At 41.3% G+C, this 19061-nt stretch overlaps 1 protein-coding gene across 1 annotated transcript in view; it reads right to left on the reverse strand.

Moving 5' to 3' along the window:
* Positions 1-202: 202 nt before the first annotated feature.
* The window catches only part of RAB3B (RAB3B, member RAS oncogene family), a 71823-nt gene continuing 52964 nt past the window's right edge, over positions 203-19061 (reverse strand). The window contains exons 3-5 of the mRNA XM_081323675.1: positions 10749-10867; positions 4257-4381; positions 203-2035 (exon numbers count right to left, since the gene is read on the reverse strand). Coding sequence (XP_081179801.1) covers positions 1848-2035; positions 4257-4381; positions 10749-10867 — 432 coding nt within the window. The 3' untranslated portion in view covers positions 203-1847. The remainder of the gene's footprint in view (positions 2036-4256; positions 4382-10748; positions 10868-19061) is intronic.

Below are 19061 nucleotides of genomic sequence, written 5' to 3' on the forward strand. Positions count from 1 at the left end.
CTCTTTCATATGCAATACTTGAAAAATAAATTTTCCCTTGGTGTTAGCATGCTAGCCATCTGCAGAACTCAACATGATTCACAGCCTAACATGCTATATAAATTGTAATATAATTAACATTGCCTGAATTTCTTTTTTTTATTCTGCCTAGTAGCTTTAGAAAGGAATTTACTCTGAAACATAGCCATACATTTGAAAAAAACCTCCTATTGTATTTGGATAGATTGTTTGCACTCATCAGAAACCTAAATTAATAAAATAACCTGTAGTTACCAAATAATATTTTATTTTGTCAGAAACTTATCAAGAACAACAAATACACTACAAGCACTTTAAGTCAGTATCTTGTAATATATCATAAATATACAAGAAAATAAAATTTTGTTATAATAACAAAATGAGGAAAAAAATCACAGTTACTGATTATTTTTAGTTACTTTCCATACAATGGCTAAAATGAAATGAATATTGTATATGTTTATGTAAATTTTATGTACAATCTTATTTAGGTTACCAGAGTAAGCCTCATTAAAGTTTGAATTTATTCTGATAATGGTGAAGAGAGCATTGCAACCTTAGTTATAGCAAAACTTATTGCATCTCTTAATTACCACTGAGTTTGTGCTGCCACCACGTGGCTGTTCTTGGGAAATTATAATATGCTAATTGGGTCTGCCAGTACCTTCCCCTTTGTGATGTATTTCCTATCCTGCTCATGATGCTGTACTAGGATCCACCCCTTCTGGGTTGGACTTCCTTCTTCTCCTTGCTCCCTTGTGTTCCATCCTCCATTGTAACATCTGAACACAAGCCATGCGGACAGTAATCCTGTTACTGTCTTTCGACCTTAAAGCTCCGACCAGATTCACCTGACCACACCTTCTCTGCTGTGACCACCTTCTACATGCAAAATAAAGGTTTTTCAGATGAACCAGGTGCTTTATGAGTTCACTGTCTGCAAAGGGCCGTTAAATGTGACTAAATTCGCTTAAACAGACCAATAAGTGTCTTAACAAGGAATTAAATCCGCAATACAATTGCCTGTAGCAGAACAGTCGAAAGACAGTAACAGGATTACTGTCCGCATGGCTTGTGTTCAGATGTTACAATGGAGGATGGAACACAAGGGAGCAAGGAGAAGGAGGAAGTCCAACCCAGAAGGGGTGGATCCTAGTACAGCATCATGAGCAGGATAGGAAATACATCACAAAGGGGAAGACTGGCAGACCCAATTAGCATATTATAATTTCCCAAGAACAGCCACGTGGTGGCAGCACAGAGTTTGTGAGACTTATTACCAAATAACCAGCAGTATTTGGGTTATTTGAGTGTGGGATAGGTTGGAAAGACTGCCAAAAAATAAAATGAAAGAAATTAAGCAATGCAGCATCTCAAAATTATTACTGCGCGTGCTAATAATTCTGTTACTTGCTTCTGTCTTAATTCCCTTTTGTCAACATGCATCCAATGTATGTCTTCATTACAGCTAAATGCTATTTATTTAAACATTCTTCAGTCTTAGCAGTGGCTTCTGATGAACGGATCCAGAAGTGTTTTTGAATTCATGTTATTTGGCTCAATGGTTAATAAAATTATTAGAAACACCAAGCATGATTCAGAATGGGTTAACACTATAAAATATTAAACCTTAAGATAAATTCTTAATGGAAGGCTAGCATTGGCAGCCACTTTTTATTTTATTCATGGCGCAGAATATGTTTTTGTGTACATTGAACAAATGTACTTACAGTAGTTCCACCAGCACAGACACATCCTTTTCTAAAGACAGTAAGTGAGGAGAAAACTTTCCTGCATCAGAGAAAAATTTCCTACTGATTTTTGAGGCACTAACAGGAGCACTTCTGCTGCAGTGGAGGTGGCTGATATGTGAGCCGCACATTCTTCCCAGCAGTAGCCTTTGAAGCTTCTGACTCCATACTCTCTGACATCTTCTCACAAATGATGTCCACAAGACGCTCAAAGACTTGCCTCACATTGATATTCTCCTTGGCACTGGCTTCAAAGTAATCAAAACCTAGTTTTTATTTTGGAACAAAGCAGACAAAGCAGTTATCAGCTTATCTCAAGAGTGCTTTTAATACTACTTTGGAGTTACATTTTCTGCTAGTTTCTTACAAGAATAACACCTCAGGTTCAGAGGAGGTAAGATGCTTTGTTATTGTCTCACAGTATATAGAAGAAAGTTTCTGAAAGCATTTGACCTATGAATGAACTGCAGTTATGTATTTCACATTCTGCCTACTTGAGTTCTGTATGGCCCATCAAGGTATTTTTGAGTACAACATAAGAATGTATTCTGAAGATCCTCACACTTGGTAAAATGTAACTAATACTGTAAGTGGTTTTGAGCTTTAAGTTTTGCTAATAGGAACGCCTTTCCAAATCACATCAAGATGTACTTAATCTATAAATATTTTAGGAAGCTGAGTAATTAACAATCTTTTACCTTCTTCATACTTCTGAGAAATGCACGTATCAACCATTGATGCATGCCCATTGTGATATAATTTTAAATCACTGAAAAGCATTTGATTTGTGAGATCTATGGGTTTGGGGTTTTTTTCTCATAGAGCACAATTGCTTTGTCAGATACCGGTATACCTTTGCACCTAAATTCTCTTGTTATTTCCCACTTTCCCACATTCTATAAATGTCCATAAGTACTAATAATTTACGTGAGCAGCTATGGTAATGGGACTAAGGCACAATACGTATCTTTCTTTCCTGAGAAAGGGATTGTTAGTAAATTTAAATCCATGACTTAGTTGTAGGCTCCTAGTTCCCCACTACAATATTAAACAACAGCAGTAGCTATTGTTAAAAACCTACTGATCCCTAGTGATATATGAAATAAGACCTGAGAGTTACCTTTGAATTTACACATTTGGTTAAACCTTAACATTTAATCGTGTATTGTAGGATTTCACAGTCACTTTTATCAGTGAAATGATTTCTAGGAAGGAGGAGGGGGAGGAGGAGACAATGAGTAAGTGACTTTTTTCTAGCTGTGCTGCTACATTCTTCTGAAACAGTTTGGCAACATCTCAGGTCTATAGTTCCTGCATGTGGAGTGGAATGCCCACAATCAGTCATTAATTGCCATGTAGATAGACTGCTGATAGTTTCCTCCTTATTTCAATGTGAATATTTACCATTTCTATTACTCATGTAGGAATTCTGGAGAAACAGCTGTTATAATTGCCAGGTTGCTGACATTCCTCTGACCTTTGCCAGAGGTGTTCAGCCAAAGCTGATGTGTATGTTTTTAAGCCTGATGTTCCATTAATCTTCTTGGGTTCTGCATTCTACGGCGCATTCTGATACAGCTGTCCTCATATTTCATGTATTTCTTCAGTTCTCAGTTTTAGAAATTATCCTTGTTAAATCAATATTAGGATATTGTGCAAATCCATCTGTGCTTATTGAATAGAATCACCATATCGGGGAGATGGGTGCTATATAAATTTAATGAAAAATTAAATAAAATGTATTGAAGCAATCTTATGTTTAGTGGGATGTCTAAACCCAGAGTTTATTTTTATGTGAGTCAGTGTACCTCCATTCCTAGTCTGCTTTCGGTGATTACCTATTTGAGTGACACTGTAATCTATCTGCTTGCAAAGTAACAGAAAGACAATGATAAGTATCAGAGTAAGCTCCTGGAGCCATGACTAGAATTTAAAAAAAACCACCTGTAGATACTAAAATCTAGTTACATACAATTTAAGCGTCAGAGTACACAGTGGGATTGAATGAGGGGTTATATAATGAGAGAGAGAAACCCTGATATAAACTGAGATATCAGACAGACTAGAAGCACAAAGGCTGGTATAGTCATAATGACACATGAAATGGATCAGTTCATTAATAGGTATACTGAACAAGGAGAGGAATATAAAAGGGAAAGCACAAAGCAGGAAGAAAGTTAGCGGTGAAATAAAGTAATGAGGAAAGGATTCCTACAGGCCTTGAGTCAAATATTGGAACTGGAAAACATTGCTGACTCAAATCCCATATTTAGAGGAATAAAAACCTTAGAGACGATGACATAAGGCTTTGAGATTCTTTCAACACTGATTTGTTTTCTCTGATAATCAAAAATAAAAAATATATCTGGAAAAGCCAGTAAACATGAGATGTGGCTACAGGCCAGAGTGAAGAAACGGGTGTGTGTGTGTGTGTGTGTGTGTGTGTGTGTCGGGGGAGGAGAAAAAAAGATAAGGTTGAACATGTACCCAACTGATCAGCCAAATGTTTTCCTTTTTCAATGGGAATAATTCTTTCATCCTCCATATCACACTTATTCCCAACCAGAATAACTTGTGCATTATCCCAGGAATATGTCTTTATTTGAGTGGCCCTGTAAAAAAACAAAACAAAGAAGACAACAATATGATTTGCTGTGAATCGTAGCTACAGAAAGCCATCAACAGCCAAACAACAGCAACAGCTTGAAAATAGCCAGTGTTGTTACCAAGATGTTGTTGTTAGTACTTAAAGTATTTAATTCTAGAAATTCCCACTACTTTACTTTAGTTTAGAAGTCATTATCACAAAATTGCAAAACCACAAAACCACCCCCTTTAAATCCAGCAGGGGGAGTCAGAAGATTAAAAACATGGATTAATTCAAGTAAATCACCTTGCCCTGTAATTCTAATATATTTCAGCTAGTGAGCACTCTTAACATGGATTATTTCTACCCCATTAAACAGACCCAAGTTAATGCAATATTTCCTTATATCTCCTCCTATTTATATTGTCAAAATCTGAGTCTTTGAGATTGCTGATGGAGTTTGCTTTCTGATTTAGAATTATCATGTATGATAATTCATTTATTTATTATCACATGCATGATAAAATGATAGAATTATTATTCATTCCTACAATTTTTGGATTATCAGTGGTCAATCCACACTGGGCCTCTTCTATAAAAGCAGCGGCAGCCAGTCAATGTATGCATTTTTATCAGTATACCCACTGAATATTCATCACTAGCCTTGCTGATAGGGCATACCGTAGTTTAAATAAATGTTGAAATTGTGATAAACAATCTACGAAGAGCCAATGGCAATTTTTTGGCATTCATCACCCATTGTTAACGAAATGGTACATTTTTGTGCTTTGGCTTCACTAATCTCTCCAAAATGGGGGACAATGAATTGCTTCTGTTATCATGATTAAAATAGTCAGGCCTTTTCTAAAGGGGAGATGAAGTCTTTCAGGTAACTGGATGCATCTCCACATTAATTTGTAACAACCGAATTTATATAGTTGGGGAGGCAAAAATGACAGGGACATGGAAACACTGCTAGTGTACAAGTTACTTTCCTTTTTCAGTGGCTATGTTCGATATAATAGTCATTCTAAAAGCAATAGTTTCTCCTCCTTATATTTCAATTAGTTAAGGAGGTATCTACCTGAGCTGGCTTTGGATATTATATTATTGTTGTGATTTTAAAAAAATGCTTCAGTCTAGTTGGTTCCTGCATATCTCTACCAATGTCGTCTTCCATACTCTGCACAATTATCTTCTTTACAGTATCTTAGTATTCTGCCTGTTTTCCATATGATATTTGTATTAGTCTACTCTTATTATGTGTACACAGGTTTATGGCATTGATCAATCAAACAAAGGAAATTAGAACAAAATAACCTGTAAGCGATAGTTATCTCCTTTGCATCTCCAGGTTTTTTTTTCCTCCTGAGTAATGAAATGATTAAATTGAGCAATGAATGTGGCCTTTTCTCTCATTCTTTTCCATTTTCCTAGCTGTGTTTAGCTAGAGGTGTTCAGCACTTCTTCGGAGCTGACTGTACACTTTGAACTTATCACAGAATGATACAACTTGTGAACTGCTTGCTCTATTAACATTGAATATGTTTTAGCCCTTGACACTTTCTGGCTTTACAGGTTTTTTTAATTAGGTTATTTTTTTTTCATCTTGCATTCAGCTCTGGAATATTACATACTCACTGATGTTAGTGTAAATAGGCCAGTGAGTTGGATGAAAATTTAATAATGCTTAAGGAAGATGTAATGAAATCAGTGGGATTTAAATTAGTCATGATTTATTTAAATGCCACTGATTCCAGTGGGTCTAATTCTGCTTAACACGCAGGACAGGCAAGAGCCATAATTTGGGCAGAAATGCACAAGGAGCTGGAGCATAATCTAAAACAGGGGTCCCCAACCCCCAGGCCTCCAACTGGTACCAATCCGTGATCTGTTAGGAACCGGGCCATGTAAGTGAGCAAAACTTCATCTGCACATGCGCAGGATCTAGGTAGAGCGCAAAACCACCCCCACCCCCCCAGAACTGGTCCTTGGTGTCCAAAAGGTTGGGGACCATTGATGCAGAATGTTCTCTTTCATTCTTGTTTGAGTAAGCGGGGTTTGTTTCTGTCTGTATGTGTTTAGCCATCTTTAGCCTGTTTTGAGACTTTTATTACAGTTTCAGTTTCCATTAATGTGACATGAAACTGACCAATCAATTGTGTTGGTAACCCAAACTGTAAAAAGATGGTGGTGGTGGTGGGACTCGAACTCAGATTACCCTAACCTCACCCACAGCCCTGAGGCAGCCATGAACCATTTTTAAATAGTTGGAAGAAATGTTTCTTTCCCTCTCCCAATCCAAGAGTTCTCTCCTGCAGACAATCTACAGTGTCTCTGAAATGACCTGGGGGTGACCCAAAGATGATCCACTCCTCTTGGCTTGAAATGTCTGCTGTGGAAATGCCATCTCATCTAATCATTCAGCACAGTGCCTTCATGGCCATTTCGACTTTGGTCAACAAGAGAAGGTAAACACCTAATCTGTTTCTCTTTGCACTGGAATAACAAACTCTCAGAGGATTGATAGAGCTGTCTGCTAGGAATACTGGTATTTGACACGATTGTGTGATATGTTATGTACTGTGCATATTATAAAGCATGAGAAATATGTAACACCAAAAGAAACAAATGTGGAATGGAAGATGAGATAGAGAAGTGTTTTTTGCATGGTAATAAATAATTGATAGAGAAGAAGGAAGAAGAAAAGAATGAAAGATCCGGATGCACAAAAGCCCCTAGACCTCTCGGGTTTTATTTCTTCTGTCATATATTTCAAATCAGCTCTTCCAATCACTCAGGCAGACTTTTGACAGAGGTGAGGGAGTGGTATTATTCTCAGAACAGGGAGATTAGAATTCAGACAATCTCAGGATGGAACCATCTATGAAATCATTTCATAGGATTATCACTCTCCTGCAAAATGCCTCTCAGAAGAACCATATAGGAAGTAATAAAAATAAGGCTAAGAAAATAAACAATAAAAATTAAAGGTTGAGCTCCCAACCATTTTGAACACACATTCAGGCCAACAACTCATGGTTGGTTTTTCCTTTGGGACAGGATGGTGGACATGGGAGGAAAGATGCTAAGGGATGCAACAGTTGCTGCCTTGAAATTATCCCCCATTATATTATATAAGAAAAGTAATCTGGTTGCTGCAGTACAGTAAAGACAGTGTACCTTATACCAATATACACTTATCCTGCCTGAAGAGTGGAAAAAGCACAGTAACATGGACATAAGAAATAGCTCTTAGACAATTACTCTCTTATTACACAGAGATTTTCCCAGTTCTTGCATAATGAAAATACAGTCACCTATGTTGCCCTAAAATGTGTGAATGTAATTATGCAGTTTAAGCTGACAGATCCTTCCAATAATATTGCATGCTGTTCTGCTGACCTAGAACCATGCTGTTAAACTCACTGGTGGGGAATGTTTGATTCAAACTGACTGCATTTGAAGAGGGCAGTAGACACATGATCCAAACTGGCACAGTACAAGTTTGCTACAAGAAGTACTATATTTCTCATTTTATGAAAAGACATAAATTAAAACTACTACCTGATGTGTGAAATAATTATCCCAGGGAGTGTGATTTAAAGAGCAAAGAAGCTGTCAGCTGCCTGGGAAGTGTTGCATCATCACAGAATTGCCATTGTTTTCCGACAACACTCCTGCAACACTGATAGTTGTCTGAAGACCAGAAAGACAATGGATGAACGTTCCCTATTACCATTTTCCCCGGGATTCCCTCTATTGCCTTTTACATCCTCTGCTGTCAAAGAAAGAGGAGGACTTCTTGTTTAAAAATAATTATGCAGGAATCTTACCATGGAAATTATATATGTGAACTGAAGACAAACAAACCTAACCAAATTAGCATTTTTGGGTGCTAGAAGTGACTTACAAGGCTGATAGATTTTCATACCCTCCTCACAGAGTGCCGTGGATCTGAGGGTATTTTGTATAATTTTATGCAGAACTACTCATAATTATATTATGATAATAATATGGAAAAGAACATCTAAATCATCAAATCCAACAACTTACTCATGAAGAAATGCAAACTAAAACATCCCTAAGAAATGACTGTCTCCTCCTTGGAGAAGATCACTAGGTAATTGTTTCACTTAATGTTAGTCAGCCCCATTGATTTAAGAGGATTTTGTCTCTAATGAATGATGCATTATTGCACTCAACTTCTACCCTACCCTTTCTGGACCAAGAAATGGAGTTATGGGGAGGGAGAGGAATAGAGATAATTTTTGCATTCCAAACAGCTGTAAGTTATTTCAATCCCTTTTGTGATATGGGAGGCCATGTAGATGTGATTAATATGTAAATAAGTTGAGATCAAAGTGAATAAAACCTAGATATGTAAATTTGAAACAGCCATCTGCTGTTATCTACGATAAATAATATTTCACAGTATTCATGATACATTTCAAAATATGGATGTGATTGAGAACAAAAAAACTTTATTCCACACATTTTACTGCAGTTGGGATCCTCATCCTGCTGATACCAATTGGACCACACATATCCTTCATAGCCCCTGCATGATTCTAATTTTTAAAACATTTGTTTTCAATACTAAAATGGGAACGTGGTAAACTCCAATCTCTAGTATTACCTTTATTTCCAGAAATGCTTTGGATTCCACATGGTACCATCAGTGTTTTCCACAAGTGAGACTGGCCAGTGGCTATGACCCAGTGCTTTTTTTTTGCAAAGAAAAATGGCAAATATAGGTAGTCCTTGACTTAAGACCACAACTGAGCCCAAAATTTATGCTGCTAAGCGAGACATTTGTTAAGTGAGGTTTGCCCCTTTTTACTTCTCTTGCCACAGTTGTTAACTGACCCCATTGACTTTGCTTGTCAAAAGGAGATCACATGACGCTGGGACACTGCAACCGTCATAAACGTGAGTCAGTTGCCAAGTGTCTGAATTTTGATCACGTGACCATGGGGATGCTGCAATGGTTGTAAGGGTAAAACATGGTCATAAGGCACAATTTCCAGTGCTGTTGTAACTATGAACGGTCACAAAATGAACTGTGGTAAGTTGAGGACTACCTATATAAGCTTGGAACTACCAGGATCACCCTGAGGAGACAGGCTAGAGGGGAACGATCACTTCCTGGAAGTGGATATTTTGAAGCTATCCGTGTCTATTCTGACAGCCATTTAATTAAGGTCAATCTGTGCGAAGTAACTGCCTGCTTGGATCTGAGTGCTTATTTTACTAATTTAGAGATTTTAAGGTTACACTACTTGGTAGCTGAGTCTAGACTGAAAAGCATGCTTTGTCACCAAGTCGAAACATGTGGATACCTCTTAGAGCAGACATGTCAAACACAAGGCCCAGGGGCCAGATCCGGCCCATGAAGTGGTTTCATGCGGCCCGCAAAGCCATCCTGGAAGCAGTGAGGGAACGGCCCCCACTGCCTTGGCCCTGGCCCAGAGACCCTCCTCCTGCCAGAGACCCTCAGATCTGTCCCACTCCTGCCCAGGCCCCCATAGGCACCCTGGATGCCAACGATGTAGAGCTGGCCACGCCCACCCAGTAGGCCATACCACACTCTAGCCACGCCCACCCAGGCCACACCCACCCGGCCCCCTGAGGGCAATTGCAATGCTGATGCGGCCCTCAATGAAATTGAGTTTGACACCCCTGTCTTAGAGGTTCTGAAATTTGTTGTTCATTTGCTCCAGGATTTTTGACTACCGGAAAACACACTTCTCCATCTAAATCTAAAATGTATTCAAGTATATTGGACCACCGCCAAATGTTTTGAATCAGAATTATATTGATAGAAATGTTGTGGCAGTGTTTGAAGGCTGGACAACATACTGTCACACAGATGGTAAAATGATGTATAGCTTCTGGTAATGCAGACGCTCTCTGTATAATTATAGTAGCTCTGAAATCTCATAAATAAACATTAGGCAGGACTGATGTTATTCATTGACATTGTGAAATGAACTTGAGTTGACAGTGAATGCCATTAGTAGAATATTTGGACTGCAAAATAGTTACAGGAAAAGAACACCCCCACCCCCGATGTGCATTAATGGAGCATCTTTAAGGACATTCAGCCATCATACGCATATTTATCTGTTGCAATCAAGTCCCATTGTATCCTGTGGCAGTTCTTTCTGAGGACAGAATTGGACTGGAAATCTGAAATTATTAATGTACTCATTTGACAGAATCAAAGAAAATAATTAAATAAAAGGGCGTAAAATTAGATTAAAACGTTTGTTAAACAGCTGGATTTCATTTTCCTGTCTTACAGAATTTGGTGTAAGCTGATCTCAGACATGATTACCTTTACTAAAACTGTTTTTTTTAAAAAAGACATCTTGTTGAACTGTTCCTACCAGTCTTGTATAGCATTGAAGGACTCTTCACAAGTAACATCATACATCAGGATGAATCCCATTGCTCCTCTGTAATAAGCGGTTGTGATGGTCCTGTACCTTTCTTGTCCAGCTGTATCCTAAGAAAAATAATATGTAGAAATAGTATGAGCTTTATGAGTTTTCCCTGGGCCAAATCTTATTGATAATACAGTAACCATTTCATGAGTTCGGTTTTTCTTCTACCAGAACAGTAGAGTTATCCAGTAAGGAGACTATTTTTCCTGAAACGTGCAGTAAAATGTTAATCCTACTGGGAATTTATGAATTAGCCAAATAATAAAGATTGCATTGCATATTACTTTTATAACATCCTGTTAATTTCTATTTAGAAAAACAAAATTTTGGTCTGACTTTGAAGTATAGTCAGCTTTACCATACTGTTTTGTCTAATGTGCAAGTGTCATAACCATACAATACAATAAAAAGCAACTTGTAAGTAAATCCAGCCATTAAATGGGCCTTCTGTGGATACCCTCCTATGATATATAGCCTATGGAAGGTACCAGTTTTCCCCAGCTTATTGCTCTTGCATAATGTAGGACCATAATTCCCATTAATTCCCAAACTTTGCTTTCATGGAATTGTAGTCCAGCACAATTGGTGCCCTCCAAATGTTTAGAACTATAATTCTCATGAACCCATGATCTCTGACTATAAAGTATTATAAAGGGGGATTGTTAGAAAATTGTAGTCTATGTTGCTTCACTATCTAGTCCACTACTCTCTGTTCTCAGGCTTTCCTTACAAACAGAAGGAGTCTAGTCACACTTTTCCCTCTGACAAATGTTACTAACAAGCAAAAGGTTTGCCAGAAGCAGCTTACTTCATCAGATGCAGAGTGGCTTGTCTGAAAGAAATTATAGCAAGTTATAACAAGTTAAAACCCCATTCTATTTGCTAAAATATTTTGAGATAGTCTGAAACCTTTTGATATAGAGGTGGACTTTCGACTACAATGAGCCCAAAATTTATGTTGCTAAGTGAGACATTTAAGTGAGTTTGCCCGTTTTATGACCTTTCTTGCCACAGTTGTTAAGTGAATCACTGCAGTTGTTAAGTTAGCAACTTGGTTGTTAAGTGAATCTGGCTTTCCTATTGAAGTTCGCAAAAGGTGATCACATGACTCTGGGATACTGCAACCATCATAAATATAAGTCAGTCGACAAGCACCTGAATTTTGACCATGTGACCATGGGGATACAGTAATGGTTGTAAATGTGAGAAACAGTCATAAATCACTTTTTTCCAGTGCTGCTGTAACTTCTAATAATCATTAAACAAACTGTGGTAGATTGAGGATTACCTGGATTTCAGTTCATCAATCTCTTGCTCATTGGTGTCGTTAAAGTTTTCATTCTTTCCCAAAATGACCACTGTGAGATTTGCAACAGAGCGTCCTGGGTTTTGAAATGGTCCAATAGGACTTTGTCCTTGTTTTAAATCCTGTTATCAAGCTTGTGTCCATTAAGTCTTGTGGGCAAAGTTTGTTCCATTTGTCTACTGTGCCTTGCTGTGCATCTGATGAAATGAACTGTAGCTCATGAAGCAGATTCCTTTCAATAAAATGTGTTAGACAGAAAAGGTTAGCCATAGGCTAACGTGAGTCTCTACCTATAGCAGCTTACAGCTACTCTGACTTGTTCCCACTACAGACATTGCAAAGTGTTTACAGTATAAAAACACATTTGCCTTGTTGTATACTGGGTTCTTTGCTTGAGCGAAGAGACCAGTCAGAAACATTATTTATTTGCTTGCAGGAACTGAACTGGGAAACAGGGCTGCAAATGCAGCTATTTATATCCAGGCCTCTAGGTGGTGGCCAATAGGTTGAAAGCAACCTATTGCTGCCCTAGAAGCCGCCAATGGTGGCGCTGGAGACAGGTTGTCTGAGGAGCAGGGAGCTGTTAGCCAGCTTCCCTGCTTAAGCAACCTTCCAGCAACCAAACCCACGTGATACACTTTAATAGAACAAAGCCCAATACATTACACCCCTCCCCCCCAGAATGTACACACATTATAGCAACAAAAGAAATAATTACAGCAATTACAGAGTTTTTCAAGAATACAAAATACTGGTATGCATGAGTACACATTGTTCCATATCTCGCTAATACAGAGGCTTTCCTGACTAGCAGCAATTCAGTGACAACACAACATTACAGCATAATTATTTAAGGTCAAAATCCTGTAAGTACGCAGGAGGCTTGCGAACCCTTGTAGATTGCCTGGGGGATCCCGGCAGATCCTGGTCCACCAGCTTGCCCACCAGGCTGGGTAGACCAGGGTCCTTGAGTCCAAGCGAGTCTGGCTGACTTGAGTTTCTCTGGCTGGCCCTTCCAGGTCGGCCCACCCCAGAGTCCATTGGTTGCACAGAGTTAGCACAGCGGCTGTATTGTTCGGGTTGACTTTCCCCATCAGGGGACCCATGTTGCTCTCCTGGGCTTTGCCCTTCTATGACCACCTCCCTGTTGCTCTGACTGCTAGGGTCCTCAGAGCATGTGAATTGTTCGGCCTGGCTGCCTGTTTGAGGTCCGTGGATTGGACCTGGAACGTCCTCGTTTTGTGGCTGTTCTGGAAACCGCTTCCTCAGCTGATCGATATGGCAGCGAATGACTTGCCCGCCATCTAGGGCCACTTTGTATGAGAGAGGGCCCGATATTTTAGTGATTTTGCCTGGCACCCACAAGTTCCCATGCCCATAGTTCCAGGCTCACACCCCATCACCCACTTGCAACCCCCTTGGAGGTCTTGGGCGAGAGACATCTGCTGCCACCCAGTCTGGGTGCAACCTGTCCAGTTTCGTGATTAGTCGCCTTCCCCAGCGCAGCTCTGCTGGGCTTTTGCCAGTTGCCGTGCACAGTGTGGTATGCTGGCAGAGCAAAAAATCGGCCAGCCTGTGGTGCCAATCCCCAGTCACTATGCGCTTTAGTGGCTCTTTTGTAGTGTGAACCATTCGTTCGGCTTGCCCACTGCTAGATGGGTGAAATGGAGCCGATGTCGTGTGCCTAATGAGGTTAGTCCTCAAGAAGGCCTGAAATTCTGCTGCTGTGAATTGGGCCCCGTTATCAGACACTACGACGTCTGGCAGCCCATGCATTGCAAAGAGTTTCCTAAGCACCTGGATGGTTCTAGCAGTAGTCATATTTGCAATTGGTATAACTTCCAGCCATTTAGAGTGGCTGTTGACCACTATAAAAAATAGCTGTCCCTGAAAGGGCCCAGCGAAGTCTATATGAATCCTCAACCAGGGTGTGTATGTCTCCTCCCATCTATGGACAGGAGCATGTGGCATTTCAGGCCTAGACTGCTGACACGTGTAACACTCGTGTACTTGAGCTTCAATGGCTTTATCTTATCCTGGCCACCATAAATAGCTTCGTGCCAATGCTTTCATCCGAACAATACCCGGATGACCTTCATGAAGCGATTGCAATACCCTGTCCCTTAATGGAGCAGGGACAATGACCCTGCTCCCTCATAGAATACAACCCTTATGAGCTGACAGCTTGTGTCTACGAGTGAAGTAGCTCTGGAACTTGGGTCCAGGACTGTTTTCCAGCCATCCAGTGTGAACCCAGGATAGCGCTCTACTTAGAGTCTTGTCTGCAGCCATTTCTGCAGCTACATCCCCAGTGTGGAGGGGAAACTCCGACAAGTCCTGAATGGACAAAACGCGGGCTGCTGGGGCTGGATCTGGCTCAATTTGAGGCAGTGGAAGCCTGCTGAGGCCATCTGCATAGCCCACATCTTTGCCGGGTTTGTGAATTAGCCTGAAACTGTAGGCCGATAAGAAGATGGACCATCTTAACATCCTAGGGGATAAGATGTGTGGTGTCTCTTTGTCTGTAGTGAATAACCCCAATAGCAGTTTATGGTCTGTGAAGACCATGAAGTCCCTACCATACAAGTAGTCGTGGAATTTTTTTACTCCAGCTACTATGGCCAATGCCTCTTTATCAATTTGTGCGTAATTACACTCTGTGGAGGACAGTGTCCTGGAGCAGAAGGCAATTGGGACTTGAGTCCCATCACTCTCCAAGTGGCTTAGAACAGCCCCCACCCCGTATGGGGATGCGTTGCACGCAAGGCATACTGGCATCGACTCTTTAAAATGAGTGATCGTTGAACTGGCGGACAGTAGGGCCTTCAATGCCTTAAAGCTGCTTTCATGAACATTGGTCCATTTCCAAGCAGTATTTTTATCCAAGAACCAGTGTAATGGCTCTGCCAATGCGGCCTTGTTAGGAAGGAATGCATGGTAAAAATTTAGGAGGCCTAGGAATGCCTGAAGCTCTCCCTTTGTTTTGGGGCTGGGTGCCATCTGAATGGCTTTCAATTTCGACTCAGCAGGGTGGATGCCATTGGCATTGATACGGAAACCCAAGAACTCAGTTGAAGGGACTCCAATGCTACACTTGTTTTTCTTAAGTTTAAGGCCCGCTTCACAAAACCGTTGAAGGACGGCTCTGAGCCTCCTTGCAAGCACCTCAGTGGACTCGCCGGCAATGAGTACATCGTTGAAATAGGGGCAAACCCCTGGAATGCCCTTGAGTGTGCGCTCCATGATGCTTTGAAAAATGCCAGGGGCTACGCTAACCCCGAATTGCAGATGTTTTACTTTAAATGCCCCCCTGTGGGTTACAATAGTCTGTGCCGTGGCTGTGGCCTCATCCACAGGAAGCTGTTGGTAGGCCTGAGCCAAATCTAACTTTGAGAAAACTGTACCCCCTTGCAGAGATGCCAGGATGTGGCTTACTACTGGCACTGGGTACACATGCTGTTTGAGTGCATGATTAATTGTGCACTTATAATCAGTGCAAATTCTTACCTCTCCATTGGCTTTTAGTGGCATGACGATTAGGGTTTCCCATTCACCCCTATCTACGGGCTGTAGTACCCCCTGTTCTACGAGCTTATCTAATTCAGTGTCTGTCTTGTGTTTAAGAGCAAATGGCACTCTACGTGGTTTAATCCTAACCGGCATTACAGTAGGATCTAGTTTAAATGTTATTGGCGGGCCCGTGTAAGTCCCTGGACCTGAGTCAAACACACCTGCGAATTCCTCGCATACTGTCGCTAGACTTGCGACTTGCATCTGGTTGATACCAGTTACCTGGATGCCTAATGCATCAAACCAATCAAGCCCGATCAGGCTCATTCGCTGACCCCCTACTACGACAACGTCCAGGTGCCCAGAAAACCCCTTAAATTTGACGGCCAGTGTGGCCTTGCCCTTGACTGCGACTCTGGCATTCTGGAAGTCGGTCAGTATAATGTCAGATGGCCTGAGCTTGGCCCATCTCTTGCTGTGATTGCAGATGAAGTTAAATGTCCAAAGTGATATAATGGACATGGCTGAGCCCATGTCCAGCTCCATCTTGCAAGGGACCCCTTGCAGCTCAACCTGAAGCCGAAACTTTGGATTAATGGGGTGGCAAGCTCCGGGGTGGCAAATGCTTCTGTGGCTGGAGCAAAACCCTACGCTAAACTGCCCCAGGGCCCCGGTACCTCTCCTGATTGGAATGTCCGACTGGCGATTCGATTGCCGGTCCCTCTGGCAACCTCTGCAGATGGATGCGATATGGCCAGTCTTCCTGCAGGCCCGGCACGTGGCTGTCCAGAACCTACAGTCTATGCATTGGTGGCGGCCACCATACCCTGGGCACCTAAGGAAGGGATCTGCCTTGTAAGTAGTCCCTTGTTGCTTGTCACTGCGACATTGTTGGTCGTCGTGCCTTTGGAGGTTGTCAACTTCTGTGTTGTCGTTGGAGTCTTCAGCGTGTTTGGCGTCCTTGTGGTGTACAGTCTCCTCATGCTGTGCTGTTTTGGCAGGCCGCATGGCTCATACGGCCCTGCCGGCAGCTTTGTCCGCCATGATCTCTTTCAGCGCATCTGGAAACGACAGCCTCTTTGGTGAAGAGTTTTTGTTGCAACTCTCAATTCCGGAGGCTGCAGACGAGTCAGTCCCGGAGCCTCTCTTCTACGTCAGAGAACTGGCACAGGTGTGCGGCCTGCCTTAATGCCGCAATGAATTCAGACGCTGTTTCATCCTGCTGTTGAACCCTCTGTTCGAAAGCGTGGCGCCAAGCAATTACTGACAGCTTGGGCTGGAAATGGTTGCTGAGCCGTTTCTTCAAGTCCATGAACGTTACGGACTCCAATGGCGTCAGCGCAAACAAGTTCTCTGCGATGTCGAACGTGGCTGGGCTGCAAATACAAAGGAGCATAGCAGCCTTCAGGCCATCCTCGGCGACTTGATTGGCACGGAGGTAGTTCGCGACCCTGGATAGGTAAGAAGACCATATTTCCGGGTGAGCTATGTCAAATTCTTCCAGCTTTCCAACCTTCACCATCTCGGTTGGTCTTTGCGGCTAGGGCTCATCGTCTTCTTATCCTGCTCCTCCGTATGCCCAGGGACTGATCCTCTGGGTGCGTGGTCACTAGCGTGGCTGTGCTAGGCCGACCGTAGGGTGGGGAATTGCTTTCCCACCAGGCGCGTTCCAGCCTCTCCCCTAGTGACTCTCAGCTCTGTTGGAGAAGCAGGATCCCACCTTTGTCGCCAGTGTTGTATACTGGGTTCTTTGCTTGAGCGAAGAGACGAGGCGAGTGAGTTCAGTCAGAAACATTATTTGCTTGCAGGAACCGAACTGGGGAATGCAGCTATTTATACCCAGGTCTCTAGGTGGCGGCCAATAGGTTTAAAGCAACCTATTGCCGCCCTAGAAGCAGCCAATGGCGGCACTGAAGACGGGTTGTCTGAGGAGCAGGGAGCTGTTAGCCAGCTTCCCTGCTTAAGCAACCTTCCAGCAACCAAACCCACGTGATACACTTTACAAATCCCAATACATTACATGCCTTTTAAAACATTCTATTTGTAAAGCTTTCAGGAGCCAGTGAAAATATTAAGCAGTAGCAGGGAAAGCAACACTCTTATCTTTGAGGCACACACTTGGTATTACAGCAGCTTTTTTCCCTTGATGTGACCAATCTTCAGTCATATGTCAGTGTGCTGCTTCTCAATCTCAAATGTTTAAAAACGTCTCTGCATCAGACGTGATTAATGGGAAAGCCTCCTCTTTCGCCTATCTACTCTAGGAAGATGTAACATTCTGAAAGGTTTCTTATTGCTCAAATAACTTTAGCATGAAATTCACTAACTTGCAAAAGGGCTTCAGAGGGAGAAAATCTACTGATACAAGCTATAATTCATCTATACAGGAAGTGACTTTCCTCTTACTTTAATTATAGTGAAATCCTTGCATAGGCATTTGGGTGTAAGTCCCATTAGCTGGATTCACACACTGAGGTAAATTATTTCTTTTTTAAAAAAATCCTGATTTAATGAAATACGCCATTGGCTATGTTCACACGTTTGGTACAACTGATAGTTTACAAATCACAAGGACTGAATTCATACATCTTGCAAAGAAAAGGCAAACAAATCATATTATAGCTCACCCACAAACCAAATTCAAGGTACTTGCTTTTATAAACACTTAAATTGAACTCAGAAGACAACAAATGAAGCTATTTCAACATGAGAGTAATAAAAGAGACAGGAACAGCTACTCCTTGCATTGATGATGTTACCTAGTTTGCTAATAAAATGTCTAGAAGAAAACAACCGAGCTCAGAGAGCACCAAGCACCCCACATTTCAACCCTGAGCTACAAATATTCTCTTCTATTAGTAACATCTATCCACCTGTGCAGCTATATTTTGGGTCAATTGCAAATTCTGACAATGTGCCACCATAGTCTGATCTTAAAGTTATCAAAGGAAACTCTTATTCCTTTTTTTTCAGGTAGGATCTGCTTGCTTTCTCAGACAAAGCTAATAGAGACAAAGTGCAATAGAAACTAGAAGGGACATTTAGAAATCTTTCTTATCCCTATGCTGTGGCAAGCAAAAAGCTAGATGCAGAAGGCCTTAAGGAATTGATGAGGAGGCCATTCTTTTATCTCTGGGGAAATATGTGCAATGTTTATCCTATTAAGCAACTTGAAACTTACACTAAACATATACAGGTTCAAGTAGAAGCTGTGTTCAATTGTATCGTTGCAAGACCCCTGGACAATTTAGGTGGTGGAACAGTGTCTCTAGATATGTGATATTTCTGATGCTGCACAAATGACACTCTGTAACAACAAATACAGTCTGAACACCATGCAGAACAAGTGGCATGGCAAGCAAGGCATCCCTTTACATCATGCTTCAGAGTGATATCCATCTTAGTGTTTTTTTGCAGCAAGAAATTTTTGTGGCACTTAA

Source organism: Vipera berus (assembly GCF_964194415.1).
Source record: "Vipera berus genome assembly, chromosome: 3".
In the NCBI taxonomy this organism is placed as follows: Eukaryota; Metazoa; Chordata; class Lepidosauria; order Squamata; family Viperidae; genus Vipera; species Vipera berus.